The 23,915-nt window shown below is 40.2% G+C and overlaps 2 protein-coding genes across 2 annotated transcripts; both read right to left on the bottom strand.

The window, feature by feature from the left end:
- Nucleotides 1–281: 281 nt before the first annotated feature.
- LOC116912637 (UDP-glucuronosyltransferase 2B17-like) lies at nt 282–7,915 on the bottom strand. The gene is given in 4 exon segments (XM_032916755.1): nt 282–392; nt 1,968–2,116; nt 7,205–7,504; nt 7,507–7,915. Coding segments are annotated over 4 exon segments (969 nt in total).
- An 11,579-nt stretch (nt 7,916–19,494) lies between these two features.
- Nucleotides 19,495–23,158, bottom strand: LOC116912543 (ubiquitin-associated protein 2-like). Its single transcript, XM_032916645.1, is given in 2 exon segments — nt 19,495–22,947; nt 22,950–23,158. Coding segments are annotated over 2 exon segments (3,261 nt in total). The 5' UTR covers nt 23,113–23,158; the 3' UTR covers nt 19,495–19,849.
- Nucleotides 23,159–23,915: the final 757 nt, after the last annotated feature.

Below are 23,915 nucleotides of genomic sequence, written 5' to 3'. Positions count from 1 at the left end.
ATATTAAATCAAAATCACTCTGGATATTCTGTGCTTAAAAAAGTTAAAAAGGAAGAGAGGTGAGAAAAGGGTTTGAGCAAAGAGGAGATTTTTGAGTGCTTGTGAAAACACTCTATGAAAATGGGACAAGGGTCTTTGACCACAGTTTCTGCAAACCCAGAAGTTACTTAGGAGTGGGTCTGCTTCAGGTTAGCCACTTTGACTTCCCACTGTTCTCCAGGCAGTGTTTAAGCCGTCCTTCATATTCCTTTTGACAAAACAATAGTTTTGTCACACATAGCTCATTTTATGATTGAGCGCAGCTGGAACTCATGTTCTATGGACTCATGTCCTTTTGTGACCTTCAGAGTGTTGGTCTCTGAATAAAGTTGGCTACTGCCTACCACTTCCACCTTCCAATGGAATGGTTACAGGGTAGGATTCAAACACATATATTAAACCTGCTGTATCAACTTCAACCAAGGAGACACACATCCCTTTGTTGAGCAGTTGCTGTGGACCAATAGTTTAGAAATTGTTGGCATCATCTGCACACTGGACTTACACCTGATGTCCAAATAATGACTAGGACCACACAGTTAGATTGATATTGCTCTTTTCATTTTTTTAGGAGTTTCATATAATGCTCGTTTTTTCTTATTCATCCCTCCTTACCCCAATCTTCCCTAAAGCACTCCTTTCAGTTCTTAAAAACAATTTATCTTCCTACCTTAGGAGTCTGAGGAATGGGGATTTCCTGCTGTTGAAGCTACTAACCTGAGCTGCAGTGTGAAATTGTGTCAAGTCACAGTCTCTGGGAAGCAGCTCCACAAGGGTTTGTGTTAAATACTCCAATAAATTGCCATGGCATTGTGAAAGCCCAATGTATTAATTTGACCTGTGCAGTATTAACTGTGTGTGCTTTTATCATCAAAATCAAAATTAAAGCCAAACAACAAAACATATGGATCCATTTGTCCTCTCCAAATATTCTTGCATGTATGGTCTTCGACTAGGGAAGGGTTGACTTAGATGTGGCTTGTGTTTTTGGTTGCACGGATTTTGTTCATGTTGGATTTGATTCACATGCACACAAATTAAAAATGGATGCAACTATTGTCATTTCATGAGAAATCAAGAATTTTCAATGTCTACCTACACCCTTCACAGGTATCATAATGCCAGCATTTCAGAATGTACCCACAGAAATCACAAGTGATTTGAATTCAAGTGCCTTGAATAAGGCACTTGTAGTCAAAAATATCTTCTGTATTGTAATATCTCTTGTCTGTTTTTGTTTGTAATTTGGCTAGGTAAATTATTAGAGTTTAATTAAATGATATCTATACTGTGGTATGTACATACATGACAGTTAATGCATAATTCCTCCTATGATAAATAAAATGTTTTTGTTCTTTATTAAATAATCATAACTGTGTTAATCATATATTATGCAATAATTTTTTGATATTGAGTATTAATGATATTATTTTCTTAATTTCTCCCAATTCCCTGCCTTTGTTTTAGCTAACAACGGCCATGATAATATCAGATGTTCTACTCTATTAACTTTAACATATTATTTTTGAGACCATTGACCGTTCACAATGACCATGAATCTCACTATTTTAACAGGTTAGTATCCTCAGTTTTAACCTGTTTCTGCAGCTCAGTACTAAAGTCATACATGCTGAGCCAAAATACTTAACTCTATGCGAGCACTGGGATTCAAACTCATGTTCTTATGGTTGCTTGGTAAAGAATGTACCCAATGGCTATACACTCCAATATCCTACATGCCTTAATTCACTGGTATGTTTTTTCAAGTCTGTCATACATGTTCCTGGGTTTATTGAGCTCTTAATTAGCAGGATTTTTAATTCCACTTCCCTCATATCTCTATTATTGGGAGAAGAATGTAATGAAAAATGTAGAACATTTCATCAGAAATGATATGAAATGAAGAAAAACAAAAACAATGTATTTACCTTAGGCAAGGGTTTAGCAGGTTTGCAGTGGCGTCCTCCAACATAGTCAACATTTGCTAATGTTGGGTGGGAAACTCCAAATCCCAGTAGGATCCTAATGAGCCACATTTCTGCTTTACCCATTGTTTCAGCTAATGTGGTGGGCCTTCCTAGATAGGGAAAATGAGCAAGTGAGACAGAGAAAATTTGACAGGGCTACCTGCTGAGTATGCAATATAGTTCCTCAAAATGTCAAAAGGATTTGTGTTTTGTGTAGAATATGTGCATGTAAAATGTAATATTTTAATATATAACATAACTTACATCAATAATGTTTTATGAATCATATAAATACATTGTTATTTGTGTTTATTTGTAAAGAAATCTGTATGACTTATTTTATAATTCTCATTATTTTAAAACCATCAATACTTAAAGAAATATCCCTCTAGGCCACTATATGGGTAAGCACTCAGGTTTTTCTCTCCAAACCTTCAAAAAAAAAAACCTATGTAAATATCAACACTCCATGTCCAAAACTCTCATCTTGCAGTACACTCTAGCCAGTGTTTTCACTACCCTCATAATTTGTAGCTAGTCTTTATTTCTTATAGGGAATTGTAAAGTTTGAAAATGGCTAAATTTGTGGCTAATGCTTCTAGTCTTGTTTAATATTAAGATATTTAATAGTATTTATACTATAAAAAATCAATATGTTCAGAATTATGAGAATAGAAATTTTGGGCTAGTTTAGCTGTGGTATATTTTTTAAGAAAAATAAAGAGCATGACTTCAAAAAGTTCAGCTTGGGTGTCCATGCTTATGTCGAATTTAGGCATTTTCTATCGATATTAGGAAAGGACCAAATAAAGAAATGTGGGGCTGGTAGAAACAATTGCTTCCAAGATTAGGGGGATTTTTAAAAATGAAAAAAAGAAAATATTTTATGATATATCTTTTCATTTAATTGTACGGATATCTGCATGAGCATATGTTAAGTTTATGCCAGTGCCCATGGATACCATAAAAAGGACAGCACTGGTCTTGAAGATGAAATTATATGCAGTTTTGAGCCACTGGGCATGAGTGTTACTGGGAAGAGAGCTCAGGTACTAAACTGTACAGATACAATTTCAATTCTTTGGCCATGTTTTCAGACCCTACAATTTCATTCTTTTCTTTTGAAAATGACATGAGGAATTTTTTTCTTCCGTCTTTATTAAATTTGGTATTTCTTGTTTATATTTCAATTGTTATTCCCTTTCCCGGTTTCTGGGCCAACATCCCCCTAACCTGTCCATCTCCCCTTCTATATGGGTGTTCCCCTGCCCATCCTCCCACCAATACCACCCTCCCCCCAACAATCACGTTCACTGGGAGTTGAGTCTTGGCAGGAACAAGGGCCTTCCACTGGTGCTCTTACTATGCTATTCATTGCTACCTATGCAGTTGGAGCGCAGGGTCAGTCCATGGGTAGTGGCTTAGTCCCTGGAAGCTCTAGTTGGTTGGCATTGTGGTTAATATGGGATTTCAAGCCCCTTAAATATCTTTCAGTCCTTTCTCAGATTCCTTCAATGGGGGCCCCATTTCAGTTCAGTCATTTGCTGCTGACATTCGCTGATGTATTTGCCTTATTCTGGATTCAGGAGAAATCTACATCCAGTTCCTCTCAGCCAGCACTTCTTTGCTTCATCCATCTTATCTAGTTTGGTGGCTGGATATGTATGGGCCACATATGCGGCAGGATCTGAATGGGTGTTCCTTCAGTCTCTGTTCTAAACTTTGCCTCCCTTTTCCCTGCCAAGGGTATTCTTGTTCCCCTTTTAAAGAAGGAGTGAAGCATTCACATTTTGGTCATCCTTCTTGAGTTTCATGTGTTCTAGGCATCTAGGGTAATTCAAGCATTTGGGCTAATAGCCAATTATCAATGAGTGCATACATACCATGTGTGTTTTTCTGTGATTGGGTTAGCTCACTGAAGATGATAATTTCCAGGTCCATCCATTTGCCTATGAATTTCATAAAGTCATTGTTTTTGATAGCTGAGTAGTATTCCATTGTGTAGATGTACCACATTTTCTGTATCCATTCCTCTGTTGAAGGACATTTGGGTTCTTTCCAGTTTCTGGCTGTTATAAATAAGGATGCTATGAACATAGTGGAGCATGTGTCTTTTTTATATGTTGGGGCATCTTTTGGGTATATGCCCAGGAGAGGTATAGCTGGGTCCTCAGGTAGTTCAGTGTCCCATTTTCTGAGGAACCTCCAGACTGATTTCCAGAATGGTTGTATCAGTCTGCAATCCCACCAACAGTGGAGGAGTGTTCCTCTTTCTCCACCTCCTCACCAGCATCTGCTGTAACCTGAGTTTTTGATTTTAGCCATTCTGACTGATGTGATGTCGAATCTCAGGGTTGTTTTGCTTTGCATTTCTCTTATGAGTAAAGATGTTGAACATTTCTTTAGGTGTTTCTCAGCCATTGGAAATTCCTCAGCTGTGAATTCTTTGTTTACCTCTGAACCCCATTTTTAATAGGGTTATTTGTCTCCCTGCAGTCTAACTTTATGAGTTCTTTGTGTATTTTGGATATGAGCCCTCTATGAGTTGTAGGATTGGTAAAGAACTTTTCCCAATCTGTTGGTTGCCGTTTTATCCTAACCAGAGTGTCCGTTGCCTTATATAAGTTTTGCAGTTTTATGAGATCCCATTTGTCGATTCTTAATTTTAGAGCATAAGCCATTGGTGTTTTGTTCAGGAAATTTTTTCAGTGCCCATGTGTTCCAGATTCTTCCCCACTTTATCTTCTATTAGTTTGAGTGTATCTGGTTTGATGTGGAAGTCGTTGATTCACTTGGACTTAAGCTTTGTACAGGAAGATGACAATGGTTGAATCTGCATTCTTCTACATGCTGACCTCCAGTTGAACCAGCACCATTTGCTGAAAATGCTATCTTTTTTTCCATTGGATTGTTTTGGCTCCTTTGTCAAAAATCAAGTGACCATAGGTGTTTGGGTCATTTTTGGGTCTTCCATTCTATTCCACTAGTTTATCTGTCTGTCTCTGTACCAATACCATACAGTTTTTATCACTATTGCTCTGTAATACTGCTTGAGTTCAGGGATAGTGATTCCCCTGGAAATATTTTTATTGTTGAGGATAGTTTTAGGTCTCCTGAGTTTTTTGTTATTCCAGAATAATTTGCAAATTGTTCTGTCTAACTCTTTGAAGAATTGGATTGGTATTTTGATGGGGATTGCATTGAATCTGTAGATCGCTTTTGGTAAAATGGCCATTTTTACTATATTAATCCTGCCAATCCATGAGCATGGGAGATCTTTCCATCTTCTGACATGTTCTTCCATTTATTTCTTGAGAGGCTTGAAGTTCTTATCATACAGATCTTTCACTTGCTTGTTAAAGTCATACTGAGATATTTCATATTATTTGGGACTATTAGGAAGGGTGTCGTTCCCTGATTTCTTTCTTGGCTTGTTTCTCTTTTGTGTAGAGGAAGGCTACTGATTTATTTGTGTTAATTTTATACCCAGCCACTTTGCTGAAGGTGTTTATCAGGTTTAGCAGTTCTCTGGTGGAACTTTTGGGATCACTTATGGATACAATCATATTGTCTGCAAATAGTGACATTTTGACTTCTTCTTTTCCAATCTGTTTCCCTTTGATCTCCTTTTGTTATTTTATTGCTCTGGCTAGGACTTCTAGAACTATATTCAATAAGTAGGGAGAGAGTTCGCAGCCTTGTCTAGTCCCTGATTTTAGTGGAATTGCTTCAAGTTTCTCTCCATTTAGTTTAATGTTAGCTACTGGTTTGCTGTATATGGCTTTTACTATGTTTAGGTATGGGCCTTGAATTCCTATTCTTTCCAGGACTTTTATCATGAAGGGGTGTTGAATTTTGTCAAATGCTTTCTTAGCATCTAATGAAATGATCATGTGGTTTTTATCTTTCAGTTTGTTTATATAGTGGATTACGTTGATGTTTTTTTGTATATTAAACCATCCTTGCATCCCTGGAATGAAACCTATTTGATCATGATGGATGATTGTTTTGATGTGCTCTTGGATTCAGTTTTCAAGCATTTTATTGAGTATTTTTGCATGAATATTCATAAGGGAAACTGATCTGAATTTCTCTTTCTTTGTTGGGTCTTTGTGTGGTTTAGGTATAAGAGTAATTGTGGCTTCATAGAAAGAAATTGGTAGCACTCCGTTTCAATTTTGTGGAACAGTTTGGATAGTATTGGTATGAGGTGTTCTATGAAGGTCTTTTAGAATTCTGCATTGAATAAAAGGAATCAGAATAACAAACTGGATACGGAATGAGGACCCAAGATTTTTCTGCCTACATGAAACACACCTCAGAGACAAAGAAAGACACTACCTCAGAATAAAAGGCTGGAAAACAACTTTCCAAGCAAATGATCTGAAGAAGGAATCTGGAGTATCCATTCTAATATCTAATAAATTTCATTTTCAACCAGAAGTCATCAAAAAAGATAAAGAAGAACAGTTCATATTCATCAAAGGAAAAATCCACCAAGATGAACTCTCAATCCTAAATATCTGTGCTCCAAATACAAGGGCACCTACATACATAAGAGGAACCTTACTAAAGCTCAAAGCACACATTGCACCTCCCACAATAATAGTAGGAGATTTCAACACCCAACTCTCATCAATGGACTGATCGTGAAATCAGAATTTAGATAGTGACAGAGATAGACTAAGAAAAGTCATGAACCGAATGGACTTAACAGATATTTATAGAACATTCTATCCTAAAACAAAAGGATATACCTTCTTCTCACCACCTCAATTTCATTTTAAATGAAGACACTGACCTAGGCAAAAAAAAATAATTGCTTCAATGTTATGTATACATATCGATACTATAAAATATGTCATTCTTGAATCTTCGTCAACCAAGATTTAGTAAAAACTTAGAAACTTATTAAAATAGAGGAAAAGTTTCAGTGGATGAGTAAAGAATCACCATGAGACCGCTAATTTCATCTCTATGCAATTATATAGCTAACCAAAATGTCTTGAATCAGAACTACTACCTCCTTCTGTTTGATGAATTATATGAGATTTTACAAGACATTGTGAATTTGATAGCTGATACCATCATTCATTTGGTAACTTATAAAAGACTACTTATTTTTATTTCATGGACATAAGGCTTTACACACATGTGAAACTTAGGTTTTCGAGCAACAGAGAAGAAATGTAACTTACCCAAAATCTCACTGTAAAACAGATTCCAATTCTTCTCATTACATGTCTGGAACCAAAAGTCAAAATAACGCATACATATCATATTTTTTACCCTGTCTATTAATGTCAGTTGGCCAGCCAGTCCTGACAAAATTATAGGCGCATAAAATGGAGGGAGTATAAATTTTCCACAGTACTTTTCAATTTTGAAGCCTGGAGAGAAGCTTAAAGGAATGTGGAGCACTTCGGCTATCAGCTCCTCACAGGCAGCGACAGGATCTGACAAAAGAACATCAAACTTGGATTCCTGTAGTTTTGCATGAGCTGCTTGTTTGAAACGGCGTCTTTACAAAGACATAGATAATAATAGGAAAATTCATCAACCATATTTTGAAGCATAGGAGAATATGACAAACATGTATCTCTTGGCAACTCATAAGTCCACACATCCACAAGCTTTACAAAATAATTTTGCAGCTCATCTTTACTGACAGATGTAGGAAAAGTTTCAAACTTAAGGTCTGGCGATTTTTTCAGACCAAGAACATAGTAAGCCGAAGGTTTCAGAACAGTGACTTCATGGCCCCTCTGTACAAGTTCATCCAGTATTGTTTTTATATTCATCCAGTGGCTGAATTCCATCGGCCACCCCAACACCTTCCCACAGTTCCCAGATTGGAAACAGCAACTTATCTGTAGCAGGAGCAGAGCAGAAATCCACTTCCCAGGCATCTTGAACATCAAATTCCTTCTGTTCACAGTGTGTTCCCTTCTGTCACTGCTTGACCTTTTATCCAAAAAGCTTTACACCAGAGGTTAAAATATAACTTGCATTGCTCAAAGTTGATAAACCACTGGAGTCTTCCATAACGGGCCAAAGTATGAAGGTATATGTTGAGATTCCACGATTGATATGATGGCTAGAATTTTCTAGCCACTGAAAAACTGTTGCACAAACAAATCCCATTAGTATGCATAAAACCTGCCCAAGATTACAGATCGTAATTCTAGAACAGATAAGGGACACATGAATTCCCATCCCTACCTGAGGAGTTAGTAGAAGGTGAGGGCAGCTATGGATGAAGTCAGGAGCTTCAGAATGAGAAGGCTAGCCATGCTTCAGGACATGGCTTTATCCTGTTGTGGTAAATAGTTATTGGGGAATGTCTCCTTATCCTTGACAATTCAGTTCCCAAATAAATGATACAAAACCTTTATAATTAAAGTTAACCTTAACAGCACTAGTGCTGGGCAGATATCAATGTTCTATGCTCTTTTTCTACATCTCTGTCAATAACACAGAGTTATAACTTGGCAATTTCCGTTTGGGCTGCTTTTATTCCAACTGGACAGCATTCATGATCATGTCCTTATGGATCAACTACCCCTAAGCATCCTCTCCTCATGGTCTCTGCTTCTGACATAAGCCCTTGAGCCAAACCTATGCCTAACCCTCTTTTGCCCAACTGTATGCATTTTATTGATGCATCGGTGATAACATGGGGGCAAAGATATATAGCATCACATGGTGTGTGTGAGGAACTCCTTGTGCCTGAGGGCAACCAGATGTTGGTGTGTAATATTTAGCATTGTAAACAAAGGAACATACTAAAACTTAACATTATAACTAGACACATGCTGGCAAGACAAATTGGACTCAATTTGTTTAAAAATACATATCAAATTGGGACTGAAAGTGGTGGAGTATAGTGGAAAAAATGGAGGGTAAGGCAGAGCTAGAGCTAGTGATTCAATCAAAATATGTCATATGCATATCTGTAATTCTCAACCTAAAATAATTGTCTTTTAAAAGGAAACAGATCACAAGGCAGCTACTGTCATGCCTCTGATGACAGATAAGAATAAAACAAATCTTAACCTGCCATGTCAAAGTATGCAGGGACTTCAAGCAGCTTTTTGTCATATCCTTAATGGGAGAAGATGTTGTCTTTCAGAGTCTGTGAGGTTGGTTTAGTGAGATACACAGTTAGCACACTACTGCATTTGAACAGAGTAAAAATACCCAATACATATCTTTTTCCTCTATTACATGATCTTCCTGCATAGATCAGCATATGACTTGTAAATTGATTGATAAACTTCCCCATGGCTCCTGTATGTTAGATCACTTTACCCTAAAATACATTTATCTAACCATATGTACATTCCAAAAATTAAGCAGCACATAGGAAACTACTCTATGTATTTTACTTAATAGAATCACTTGTAAGGTAACTTGATGAATATACCCTTCCTGCTACCATTATATCATCCATTGGATACTTTTTAAATGTTCATAATGTTAAGAGTCTTACCTGTTATTTCTCATCTTCTGGCAAAATGACAAATTATCTTTGGAAATTCCTGCATAGACAGAGCCTAATTATTATCTCTATATTTCTCTAGGTATTTCTTAATCAATTAAAGTGAATAATTAAAATCATTACCCTTTTACATATAAAACCAATACAGTTGACCTGTCCTATGGACAAATCATGACACAGTGATACAAAATTTATGAAATAACAGGACAGCATTTGGGTCTAAAGAAACTGTCTTCCAACCAACTTCTACAAGTAAAATTGATGTATTTCCTTGAAAGATTTTAAAATTGGGAAATGTTAGGCCATTTTGTTTTACTAGAAAATACTGTTAAGCAATTTAACAAAATTAGAAATGAGGTACACAAAATGAATGGCATATTTCCAGATATGGATCTTAGTACAAAGAGTCAAATATACACATGGTAATAATTACTCAGTCAACAATATGAACTTTGAGTAGCAAGTGTTCTGGAGATGTTCATTTGTGAAATTAAAAATAGATTATTTTCATAAAATGTATCCTAATAATAGTTTCTCCTCCATTTACTCCTCCCACATTTCTCTCCTTCTCTCCCCTCTTTATCTGCTCCCTCACTGTTTCTCATTTGTAAAACAGCAAACTTTTTTTTTTGACAGTTTTTTTTTAAATTTATTTTTTTTCATTAACTTGACTATTTCTTATTTACATTTCGAATGTTATTCCTTTTCCCGGTTTCTGGGCCAACATCCCCCTCCCTTCTATATGGGTGTTCCCTCCCCACCTCCCCCATTACCGCCCTCCCCAACAATTCAAGACTCTTTTTTTTTTTTAATTAACTGAGTATTTCTTATGTATATTTCGAGTGTTATTCCCTTTCCCGGTTTCCGGGCAAACATCCCCTTCCCTCCACCCCTTCCTTATGGGTGTTCCCCTCCCCACCCTCCCCCATTGCCGCCCCCCCCCGACAGTCTAGTTCACTGGGGGTTCAGTCTTAGCAGGACCCAGGGCTTCCCCTTTCACTGGTGCTCTTACTAGGATATTCATTGCTACCTATGAGGTCAGAGTCCAGGGTCAGTCCATGTATAGTCTTTAGGTAGTGGCTTAGTCCCTGGAAGCTCTGATTGCTTGGCATTGTTGTACATATGGGGTCTCAAGCCCCTTCAAGCTCTTCCAGTTCATTCTCTGATTCCTTCAATGGGGGTCCCGCTCTCAGTTCAGTGGTTTGCTGCTGGCATTCGCCTCTGTATTTGCTGTATTCTGGCTGTGTCTTTCAGGATCGATCTACATCCGGCTCCTGTTGGTCTGCACTTCTTTGCTTCATCCATCTTGTCTAATTGGGTGGCTCTATATGTATGGGCCACATGTGGGGCAGGCTCTGAATGGGTGTTCCTTCAGTCTCTGTTTTAATCTTTGCCTCTCTCTTCCCTGCCAAGGGTATTCTTGTTCCCCTTTTAAAGAAGGAGTGAAGCCTTCACATTTTGATCATCCGTCTTGAGTTTCATTTGTTCTAGGCAACTAGGGTAATTCAAGCATTTGGGCTAATAGCCACTTATCAGTGAGTGCATACCATGTATGTCTTTCTGTGATTGGGTTAGCTCACTCAGGATGATATTTTCCAGTTCCAACCATTTGCCTACGGATTTCATAAACTCGTTTTTTTTGATAGCTGAGTAATATTCCATTGTGTAGATGTACCACATTTTCTGTATCCATTCCTCTGTTGAAGGGCATCTGGGTTCTTTCCAGCTTCTGGCTATTATAAATAAGGCTGCGATGAACATAGTGGAGCACGTGTCTTTTTTATATGTTGGGGCATCTTTTGGGTATATGCCCAAGAGAGGTATAGCTGGATCCTCAGGCAGTTCAATGTCCAATTTTCTGAGGAACCTCCAGACTGATTTCCAGAATGGTTGTAGCAGTCTGCAACCCCACCAACAATGGAGGAGTGTTCCTCTTTCTCCGCATCCTCGCCAGCATTTGCTGTCACCTGAGTTTTTGATCTTAGCCATTCTCACTGGTGTGAGGTGAAATCTCAGGGTTGTTTTGATTTGCATTTCCCTGATGACTAAAGATGTTGAACATTTCTTTAGGTGTTTCTCAGCCATTCGGCATTCCTCAGCTGTGAATTCTTTGTTTAGCTCTGAACCCCATTTTTTAATAGGGTTATTTGTCTCCCCTGCGTCTAACTTTTTGAGTTCTTTGTATATTTTGGATATAAGGCCTCTATCTGTTGTAGGATTGGTAAAGATCTTTTCCCAATCTGTTGGTTGCCGTTTGTCCTGACCACAGTGTCCTTTGCCTTACAGAAGCTTTGTAGTTTTATGAGATCCCATTTGTCGATTCTTGATCTTAGAGCATAAGCCATTGGTGTTTTGTTCAGGAAATTTTTTCCAGTGCCCATGTGTTCCAGATGCTTCCCTAGTTTTTCTTCTATTAGTTTGAGTGTGTCTGGTTTGATGTGGAGGTCCTTGATCCACTTGGACTTAAGCTTTGTACAGGGTGATAAGCATGGATCGATCTGCATTCTTCTACATGTTGACCTCCAGTTGAACCAGCACCATTTGCTGAAAAATGCTATCTTTTTTGCATTGGATGGTTTGGGCTCCTTTGTCAAAAATCAAGTGACCATAGGTGTGTGGGTTCATTTCTGGGTCTTCAATTCTATTCCATTGGTCTATCTGTCTGTCTCTGTACCAATACCATGCAGTTTTTATCACTATTGCTCTGTAATACTGCTTGAGTTCAGGGATAGCTATTCCCCCTGAAGTCCTTTTATTGTTGAGGATAGTTTTAGCTATCCTGGGTTTTTTGTTATTCCAGATGAATTTGCAAATTGTTCTGTCTAACTCTTTGAAGAATTGGATTGGTATTTTGATGGGGATTGCATTGAATCTGTAGATCGCTTTTGGTAAAATGGCCATTTTTACTATATTAATCCTGCCAATCCATGAGCATGGGAGATCTTTCCATCTTCTGAGGTCTTCTTCAATTTCTTTCTTCAGAGTCTTGAAGTTCTTGTTGTACAAATCTTTTACTTGCTTGGTTAAAGTCACACCGAGGTACTTTTATATTATTTGGGTCTATTATGAAGGGTGTCGTTTCCCTAATTTCTTTCTTGGATTGTTTCTCTTTTGTGTAGAGGAAGGCTACTGATTTATTTGAGTTAATTTTATACCCAGCCACTTTGCTGAAGTTGTTTATCAGCTTTAGTAGTTCTCTGTTGGAACTTTTGGCATCACTTAAATATACTATCATATCATCTGCAAATAGTGATATTTTGACTTCTTCTTTTCCGATCTGTATCCCCTTGACCTCCTTTTGTTGTCTTATTGCTCTGGCTAGAACTTCAAGAACTATATTGAATAAGTAGGGAGAGAGTGGGCAGCCTTGTCTAGTCCCTGATTTTAGTGGGATTGCTTCAAGTTTCTCTCCATTTAGTTTAATGTTAGCAACTGGTTTGCTGTATATGGCTTTTACTATGTTTAGGTATGGGCCTTGAATTCCTATTCTTTCCAGGACTTTTATCATGAAGGGGTGTTGAATTTTGTCAAATGCTTTCTCAGCATCTAATGAAATGATCATGTGGTTTTGTTCTTTCAGTTTGTTTATATAATGGATCACGTTGATGGTTTTCCGATATTTAAACCATCCCTGCATGCCTGGGATGAAGCCTACTTGATCATGGTGGATGATTGTTTTGATGTGCTCTTGGATTCGGTTTGCCAGAATTTTATTTGGAGTATTTTTTTAATCGATGTTCATAAGGGAAATTGGTCTGAAGTTCTCTTTCTTTGTTGGGTCTTTGTGTGGTTTAGGTATAAGAGTAATTGTGGCTTCATAGAAGGAGTTCGGTAGTGCTCCATCTGTTTCAATTTTGTGGAATAGTTTGAATAATATTGGTATGAGGTCTTCTATGAAGGTCTGATAGAATTCTGCACTAAACCCATCTGGACCTGGGCTCTTTTTGGTTGGGAGACCTTTAATGACTGCTTCTATTTCCTTAGGAGTTATGGGGTTGTTTAACTGGTTTATCTGTTCCTGATTTAACTTCGGTACCTGGTATCTGTCTAGGAAATTGTCCATTTCCTGCAGATTTTCAAGTTTTGTTGAGTATAGGCTTTTATAGTAAGATCTGATGATTTTTTGAATTTCCTCTGAATCTGTAGTTATGTCTCCCTTTTCATTTCTGATTTTGTTAATTTGGACACACTCTCTGTGTCCTCTCCTTAGTCTGGCTAAGGGTTTATCTATCTTGTTGATTTTCTCAAAGAACCAACTTTTGGTTCTGTTGATTCTTTCTATGGTCCTTTTTGTTTCTACTTGGTTGATTTCAGCTCTGAGTTTGATTATTTCCTGCCTTCTACTCCTCCTGGGTGTATTTGCTTCTTTTTGTTCTAGAGCTTTTAGGTGTGCTGTCAAGCTGCTGACATATGCTCTTTCCTGTTTCTTTCTGCAGGCACTCAGCGCTATGAGTTTTCCTCTTAGCACAGCTTTCATCGTGTCCCATAAGTTTGGGTATGTTGTACCTTCATTTTCATTAAATTCTAAAAAGTTTTTAATTTCTTTCTTTATTTCTTCCTTGACCAGGTTATCATTGAGTAGAGCATTGTTCAATTTCCACGTATATGTGGGCATTCTTCCCTTATTGTTATTGAAGACCAGCTTGGTCCGATAGCACGCATGGGATTATTTCTATCTTTCTGTACCTGTTGAGGCCCGTTTTTTGACCAATTATATGGTCAATTTTGGAGAAAGTACCATGAGGAGCTGAGAAGAAGGTATATCCTTTTGCATTAGGGTAGAACGTTCTATAAATATCCGTTAAGTCCATTTGGCTCATGACTTCTCTTAGTCTGTCTACGTCTCTGTTTAATTTCTGTTTCCATGATCTGTCCATTGATGAGAGTGGGGTGTTGAAGTCTCCTACTATTATTGTGTGAGGTGCAATATGTGTTTTGAGCTTTAGTAAGGTTTCTTTTACATATGTAGGTGCCCTTGTATTTGGGGCATAGATATTTAGGATTGAGAGTTCATCTTGGTGGATTTTTCCTTTGATGAATATGAAGTGTCCTTCCTTATCTTTTTTGATGACTTTTAGTTGAAAGTTGACTTTATTTGATATTAGAATGGCTACTCCAGCTTGCTTCTTCCGACCATTTGCCTGGAAAGTTGTTTTCCAGCCTTTCACTCTGAGGTAGTGTCTGTCTTTGTCTCTGAGGTGTGTTTCCTGTAGGCAGCAGAATGCAGGGTCCTCGTTGCGTATCCAGTTTGTTAATCTATGTCTTTTTATTGGGGAGTTGAGGCCATTGATGTTGAGAGATATTAAGGAATAGTGATTATTGCTTCCTGTTATATTCATACTTGGATGTGTTATGTTTGTGTGCTTTTCTTCTCTTTGTTTTGTTGCCAAGACGATTAGTTTCTTGCCTCTTCTTGGGTATAGCTTGCCTCCTTATGTTGGGCTTTACCATTTATTATCCTTTGTAGCGCTGGATTTGTAGAAAGATATTGTGTAAATTTGGTTTTGTCATGGAATATCTTGGTTTCTCCATCTATGTTAATTAGGAGAGTTTTGCAGGATACAGTAGCCTGGGCTGGCATTTGTGTTCTCTTAGGGTCTGTATGACATCAGTCCAGGATCTTCTGGCCTTCATAGTTTCTGGCGAAAAGTCTGGTGTGATTCTGATAGGTCTGCCTTTATATGTTACTTGACCTTTTTCCCTTACTGCTTTTAATATTCTTTCTTTATTTTGTGCGTTTGGTGTTTTGACTATTATGTGACGGGAGGTGTTTCTTTTCTGGTCCAATCTGTTTGGAGTTCTGTAGGCTTCTTGTATGCCTATGGATATCTCTTTTTTTAGGTTAGGGAAGTTTTCTTCTATGATTTTGTTGAAGATATGTACTGGTCCTTTGAGCTGGGAGTCTTCACTCTCTTCTATACCTATTATCCTTAGGTTTGATCTTCTCATTGAGTCCTGGATTTCCTGTATGTTTTGGACCAGTAGCTTTTTACCGCTTTACATTATCTTTGACAGTTGAGTCAATGATTTCTATGGAATCTTCTGCTCCTGAGATTCTCTCTTCCATCTCTTGTATTCTGTTGGTAAAGCTTGTATCTACAGCTCCTTGTCTCTTCTTTTGGTTTTCTATATCCAGGGTTGTTTCCATGTGTTCTTTCTTGATTGCTTCTATTTCCATTTTTAATTCCTTCCACTGTTTGATTGTGTTTTCCTGGAATTCTTTCAGGGATTTTTTGTGTCTCCTCTCTATGGGCTTCTACTTGTTTATTTATGTTTTCCTGGAATTCTTTCAGGCATTTTTTATGATTCCTCTCTGTAGGCTTCTACTTGTTCTGTAAGGGAGTTCATCATGTCTTTCTTGAAGTTCTCCAGCATCATGGTCAAATATGATTTTGAATCTAGATCTTGCTTTTCTGGTGTGTTTGGATATTCCATGTTTGTTTTGATGGGAGAATTGGGCTCGATGGTGCCATGTAGTCTTGGTTTCTGTTGCTTGGGTTCCTGTGCTTGCCTCTCGCCATCAAATTATCTCTAGTGTTACTTTGTTCTGCTATTTCTGACAGTGGCTAAACTGTCCTATAGGCCTTTGTGTCAGGAGTGCTGTAGACCTGTTTTCCTCTCTTTCAGTCAGTTATGGGGACAGAGTGTTCTGCTTTCGGGCGTGTAGTTTTTCCTTTCTACAGGTCTTCAGCTGTTCCTGTGGACCTGTGCCTTGAGTTCACCAGGCAGGTCACTTGCAGCAGATATGTTAGTCTTACCTGTGGTCCCGAGGCTCAAGTTCGCTCGCGGGGTTCTGCCCACGGGCTCTCCGCGGTGGCAGCCACCAGGAAGATCTGTGCCGCCTCTTCCGGGAGCCTCCGTGCACCAGGGTTCCAGATGGCCTCCGGTGTTTTCCTCTGGAATCAGTAATGTGTGCAGAGAGCAGTCTCTTCTGGTTTCGCAGGCGTGTTTGCCTCTCTGAAGGTTTAGCTCTCCCTCCCACGGGATTTGGGTGCAGAGAACTGTTTATCCGGTCTGTTTCCTTCAGGTTCTGGCGGTGTCTCAGGCAGGGCTCCTGCTGCTCCTGGGCCCTCCCCCACAGGAACCCAGAGGCCTTGTACAGTTTCCTCTTGGGTCAGGGATGTGGTCAGGGGTGGGCAGTGTTGGTGGTCTCTTCCGCTCTGCAGCCTCAGGAGTGCCCACCTGACCAGGCGGTGAGTATCTCTCCCCCACGGTTCTGGGAGCAGAGAGCTGCTGGGGCCGGGATCCGCGGGTGTGGGACTTCCGGTAAACACAGGACGTGCCTGGTCCTAGAGGGATTCTGCCTCTGTTGTCCCGATTCCACCAGGCAAGTCACTTGCAGCAGATAAGTTAGTCTTACCTGTGGTCCTGAGGCTCAAGTTCGCTCGAGGGGTTCTGCCCACGGGCTCTCCGCGGTGGCAGCGACCAGGAAGCACAGCAAACTTTTAAGAGATAACAATTAAACATGACAAAGGAAAGTATAAGTTGAAGTAAATTCATATTGACGTGGACACAGCAACCCCACAAGAGGAAAAGCATCCCAGGAGCTGGCACAAGAAATATAGACTAACTTGTTTTCCCAGTCAGGACTCCCACAAAACTAAGTGAGTAATCTATGCTATATGTGGAAGAGGACCTGTTGTGGATCTATCTAGTACCTGTGGTTGCTTCTTCAGTCTCTGTGAGCTCCTATTCCCCTTGCTTATTGATTCAGTGGGACTTATTTTTCTGGTATCATCCAACCACTCTGACTCTTCCTACTAGGAGCAAATCAGTTAGAAGAGTATCTGACCTTGAATGTAAGTTCTATGAAACAACTAAGGCAGTCATGCCAATAGAAAAAACAAGGCAAATGACTTCAAATAGCCTCAAAGACACTTTAAACAATTAGACATTGAGGTTTGAGGTGTTTTAAGGAGATAAGAGATCCCCTCCTGACACACACACACACACACACACACACAGAGAGAGAGAGAGAGAGAGAGAGAGAGAGAGAGCCACAAAAAATTTTTTAAGAAAATCATTGGAAAATGTATTTCCATTTTAGGAAAGTTTGGGACATCCAATTGCAAGATCATCAAAGAATTCCTACTGAATTTGCCCAAATGGCACTATCTGGTGAATATTTTCATCAAATTGTCAAAGTCTTATACAAACAAAAATGTAAAATATCAGCAGGAAAATATCATTTGCAATCATTATATAATTAGTGTTAGAGAAGCATCCAGCTTCCCAGTTGATGCACTATGAGACAGAAGACAACGAGGTAGTACATTCAGAAGCAACAGAGAAGAGGCTGAAACAATATATGCCACAAAATTATCTCTCAGACGTTAAGGAAAAGGCAAGTCTGTGAGAAAGAAGAGAACATGAATTTATTAGTATTAGGCCAATTGTCTAAGACATGGCCAAGAAAGTCTTGTATTAGTAGGAAAAAATCATGATATCGTAATCATATAAATATGTGAGAGAAAAAAGCCAGGTGGAACTAATAGAGAAGCGAGAGTGGAAAACAATTATAACTTACATTTTATAGGCTGAAATTACTAAAATGAATGATAAGTACAAGAAACATAAACTAGCATATATAGACAATAAAGATGATATGTATGTATGCTTAGTTATGCAAAACCTGCCTTTGGATGGCTTTTCCCTAATAGGGCTGCCTTGTCTAGCCTAGGAGATGTGACTAGTCTAATTCAATTTAGTAGGCCAAAGGGGCTTGTATCCAAGGGAGACCTCCCCTTCCTGAGGTGAAACAGAGAGGATATAGGAAAGGTATGGTGAGGAAGGGACTGAGAGCAGAGGAGGGAGTGGAAGCTGTGCTCAGGATGTAAAGAAAATTAACTAATTAATTAATAAAAAAGAAATTCACTTCAAAAGTAACAACATATGACCTGGAAACAAAATTTAAACAATAAATATTATGCAAATGGAAGCAAACTGAGTTCTGCAGTTACATCAAAATAGAATTCAGTTGAAAACATTTCAAAATTGATATAAAGTTATATATTTTTAATAATTTTTTTTCATTTATTCATTTTATATCCTGTCTACTGCCTATTTCTGGTCCAAGCATTTTCAATTTCTTTGTAATCCTTTCTTCTTTTCCTTCCCCACTTCTCTTCTTAGCAGCCAGGAATTTGATTATTTCCAGCCTTCTACTCCTCTTTGCCATGGTTTTTTCTTCTTCTCTTTCTTCTCCTTCTCCTCCTTCTCATTCTCCTTTTCCTCCCTCTCCCTCTCTTTCTCCCTCTTTTCCTTTCCCCTCTCCCCTCCTCCTTCTTCTATCTTCTTCTCTAGAGCTTTCTCATATTCATTTAAATTGCTGGTATGAGAAATTACAATTTCTTTATGGTGGGATTAATATTATGAACTTTCCACTCAGCACTGCTTCCATCATGTCCCATGAATTTATGTTTAGTGTGCCATCAAATTCATAGAATTCTAGATAATCCGTGTTTTCTTTATTTCTTCCTGACCCAAAGACCATTGAGAAGACAGTTGTTCAATTTTCAAGAGCATGTAGGCTTTTGTTGTTTCTGTTGTTGTTGAAGCCCTGCTTTACCATGACCTGATAAGATACAAGGTGTTGTTTCGATTTTTATGTATCTGTTGAGGCTTGCTTTGTGACTGACTAGATGTTAAGTTTTGGAGCAGGATTGATGAGGTGCTGAGATGAAAATACATTCTTTTTTTTTTTCCATGTCCAAAACCTTTTACTGCACCATGTCCCCACCCCAGGTCTTGCTCTACCATCATCCACTCCTTTCCCAAAACTTAGGCATTTCAAAGTCACATAAAAAAGGCAAGGTAAGGTATAGTGCTGAGAACCTTTAACCTTGGCACTGAAGAGGTAGAAGCAGGTAGATCTCTGAATTTGAGACCAGCCTGGTCTCCACACCAACTTCCAGCCAGTTGGGTTACAACTTCTAGCCAGTCAGGGTTACATAGACTGTCTCAAAAACATAACTCAGATAAGAACTACTATACTCCTCCAAAAAGAAAAAAGCCCTGCAATTTGGTTCTGCCAGACAGTAGATAATGCTGGCTTCAGATTTCATGAATCCTTTAAATCATGCTTAGATTCCCACAAGGTCCTTTTCCTTTTAAATGTCCTTAGCTCCTTCCCCTTTCACTTCCTGAAACTTGCTGTAGTTGAGGCAGTTTCTAGAAGAAATGAAGATTTGCAGTGGTTCTTTTCAGTCACAGGATGTAAAAGGGAATCCCCTTAAAGGCAAAATATTAGCACATTAAGGTGAGAGTTCTTAAAGGGCAACGATTTCACTTTATTCCACAGCCTTCGAGCCTGCTAGAAGAGGCCCAGTTGGTACGGTAATACTTATTCACCAAGCTGGTCATCGACGAGAGTGAGGATATCCTGGCCATCCTGCTGCAGGTGATGGTGAAGGATCTGAGAGTGTGGCTGCTGATGTGGGGTCAGAATGTGCATAAAGGGGGCAGGTAGGTAGGCAGCAGCTGTGGCTGGATTGATGGGCCCTCCACTTCCTAGGGCTGAAGGCAAGTTGAAGGAGGCAGCAGGAGTACCGGAATGAAAACCTTGTTTCTTAAAGGACTGCTGGGTTTTGGAGTACACAGAACCCGAGATATCTGGCACACCCGTGTTACTGGAGGTGACTGACACACCAGTGTTGTATCCATGAGACCCATATCCACTTGGTTGTTGGAAAGGGGTGGCCGAGGCATTCACACTGACATTCACACCATGCTGCTTGGAAGAGGTAGGAGCCACAGGGAACACAGCAGGCCCATACTGGAAGGTGCTGGGGAGGCCCGGGACCCCTGTGTAGTGTGGCAGGCTGGTGTAACTATAGCCAGGAGGCAGCGCCGGGTTCAGGAATGTCTGCTGCGTGGTGTGGTGAGTCTGCGTCTGGTTCTATTGGGGTTGGGCCAAGGTTGTGGCTGGGGCTGGGGAGGAGGCATCCCCGCGGCCGAACTTGGTGAGGTCGCCAGAGTAAGGGTTGCTGGCCAGGCTACCATCCCTCCCAGTAAGTGGAGTGGTGGGTGTGGGAAACGGGATACTGTAGTAATCCAATGGAAATCTTGTCTGGAGCATCTGTAAATCATCATAACCATATACTTGTGGCGGGTAGGCATGTAACAGCCCTGGAGCCATAATATATGGATTAGGCAACAATGGCGGGACTCCAGGAGGAAGGTTGGGAGGAGCTTTTCCTGAAGTTGTAGCAACTGAGCTTCGAGTTGAGGCTGTGACAGTAGAGTTGCTGCCCAGGCTAAGGCCCAGGCTACTGCCACTATTCAGACTGGAGGAGACACTGACCACTGGGGGAGGTGCAGAGACAGTGCTGGACGTGGTAGAGAAAGTGCTGGAGGAAGAATGCAGATTCGCTTCACTCTCCACACTTGTATGCAAAAGAGTAGATGTTGAACTACGCCCAGAAGATGTTGATGAAGAAAGGGTATTCTGCTGTGCAGATAATGCACTGCTATGTTGTGTGGTGGTGGTATTTGGAATCTCCTCACTATGGCTCAAGCCACTTAAGGAGGATGAATGCTGATTGGCTGTCGTCAGTAAGGAAGCTGCAGGTACTGTTTCATTGAGAGAGGGTATACTAGAAGTGGAAGGTGATTCAGATTTCACTGCAGAGCCTGTAGCACCTTCAACAGATTGCGTGGTCTGTAACTGCGTGACCTGCACAGAGCTGAAACCATTCTTAGCCTGAGTCAGGTCCTTTTGGGGTGATGAAGAGATGGAGCTGGGATACCGCCATGTCTGTGTGGATCTCTGTTCATATAGAGGGCCCTGAGCATTATTTTGGGAGGTATAAGTTGTCGACTGAATTGGGTCACTCTGATAACCAGACTCCTGACTCTGATTAGATGAAACTGTAGATGAAGACTCACTGGCGGTGCTGGTATACAGGCTACTGGGAGCCTGGCTTGAAGAGGCGCTCGTGGTGGGGGTGGACTCATAATCAGAAAGGACAGGCTCTGACCCAAATTGCAATGCCCCAAACTGCAGATTTAGCCCTGAGATATCTGCTGAGCCAGGCATCTCCACAGCCAGAGCAGGAATCTTAGACGTCAAGGAGGTTTTCTTCTTTTGCTGTTTCAGTTTCTGTTGAGCCGGCTGAGGGCTGGAGGATTGGTTGTCCGAAGACCCCGGAGACATCTGTGGAGCCGAGGTGGATTTGCTTGGCAGAGGAGAAGAGGGGGGAGGAGGTGCAGCTGTCGAGGTAGCCACTGCAGGTGGCTTCTCCTGAAGGAACACCTCCATCATGGTTGATGATGGGGTGAATGCCTGGCGCTTTGTAAAAGGACTGTGCACTGTTGAATCATTTGCACTCTTCACATCATACTGCACCAGTGATGGTGATTGTGTTGTTGAGCCCATATCCCAAGAGGAGGTGGTGGTGCTTCCAGACTGAGAATGTTGAGCTGCCAGTTGAGCCAGGGCCTGTGCAGTCTTGAATTGCTCCAAGAACTGAGAGCCTGTTGTACTGCCACCTTTAGCTTCCCCAACATCACCAAATCCTTTCCCCAACATGCTCACCATGCTATGATGAGAAAATGTATTCCCTGAAGCAGGCTGTGATATGACATTCTGCTTCGAATTACTGAATACCAGAGGCTGGGCCAGGGAAGGAGCCTGAGATGGATCCAGATTAGATGAATCATTCTCCATTGAAGACGGTGTCTTCCCCAACAGAACAGCAAGATCAATTCTCTGACCAGCAGTGATTGTCACATTCTCCGCAGGCAGAGGCACTGAAGACACATTAGAGGCAGTAAAGATCTTGGTCTCAGAAAGATCTTCATTCCAATCTTCAGTTCCCCACTCTTCTGTTGCAGTCCTCCATGCACTAGGAGCAGTCTCAAATTTTCGGGGATAATTTGACCCCTCAACCCCAATGAAATCAAGTCTTGTTCCATCATCTGGTTCAAAGTGGCCAGTGTTGTTCCATGTATTGCCACTGCTACTGCCATAGTTATCATCAGTGTTGGCTGGCTCTGCATAATCAGCAGGGTTAAAGGTTCCCATTCCTTGAGCAGAAAACCTTCCTCCTCGTCTACCAGAACTACCTCTGCCCCGGCCACGGCCTCTTCTCCCTCTGTCTGTGCCTCTTCCAGAAGGTCCTCCACTCTTAGTGCCATCCAATCCATTTTCCTGGCCCCGAAACTCTCGTCCACGGCTGGCACCTCTCCCCCGTCTTGGTAGCCCACCACGTCGTCGACTATAGTCTCTATCCCGGTCTCGATTTTCTTTTCCTTCTTCATTAGATTCAGTTTGTCCACCATCCTTCTGTCCTGAGACTCCTTTCTTCTTCCCGACCATCTCCCAGGAATACGTGTCTGGATTTCCTTCCAGGAGAACATTGATGGCTCTGTTGACATCTCCATTGCAGTCATGCAAAGCAATCACACATTCATCCTGGTTTTTGCCTGTGATATCAATCGTTTCACCTTCTCCTCAAAGTCAGCATCATTGTGGTCCGAAATCATCTGTGCAAGTCGAATTTGCTCTGCAGTGGCCTTTGGCTGCTGCTTGTGCTGTGTCTGGTTTTGGTTTTGAGGTTGTTCCCAGTTTCCCCAGGCTTGGTTAGTGCCCACCGACGTCATCATTTACAGTATATACAAATAACAGTATTTACAAGGAAGAATACTCAGTCTCCTCCACACTGACCGAAAATACATTCTTGTGTGTTTGGATGAAATATTCTATAAATGTCCGTTAGGTCCATTTACTTCATAATGTCTGTTAGTGTTTTTTTCTCTTTTTGTTTTTATCAGAATGTCCTGTTAATTAATGATAGTGGGATATTAAAATGCCGCCCAGTAATGTGTGTGGCTCAAGGTGTGATTTAAGCTTGAGCAACATGTATTTTCAAATGTGGGTATTCCTGTGTTTCGGTTGTAGATGTTCAAAATTGAATTATCATCTTGGTAGATTTTTTCCTTTGATGAATATGAAGTGTCCTCTGTCTCTTTGGATTAATTTTGATTTTAAGTCTATTTTAGTAGATATTAGAATGATAATTGAAGTTTGCTTCTTGGCATCTTTGTTTTTAAACCTTTTCTTTCTAGCCCATTTTTTGAAGATATGTCTGTGTTTATTGTCAAGGTGTTTTTCTTTAATGCAACATCCATTCTGCTAGGCTCGGTCTTTTTTGGGGGGAACTAAGTTCAATCATGTTACAAGCCCCTTCAGCTGTTTCATTTCTTTCTCTAATTCCTCCAATGGGGAATCCTTTCACAGCTCAATGTTTTGCTTCAAGCATTCACCTCTGTATTTGACATCCTCTAGCTGTGCCTCTCAGGACACAGCTATATGCGGCTTCTGTCAGCATGCACTTCTTAGCTTCATCAATCTTATCTAGTTTTCGTGGCTGTATATCTGTGGGCCACATGTGACTCAGGCTTTGAAT

The sequence above is a fragment of the Rattus rattus genome, chromosome 11 (assembly GCF_011064425.1).
Source record: "Rattus rattus isolate New Zealand chromosome 11, Rrattus_CSIRO_v1, whole genome shotgun sequence".
Classification (NCBI taxonomy): Eukaryota; Metazoa; Chordata; class Mammalia; order Rodentia; family Muridae; genus Rattus; species Rattus rattus.
Note: the sequence above shows the minus strand (reverse complement) of the source record. Positions and strands in the feature narration are given on the sequence as shown.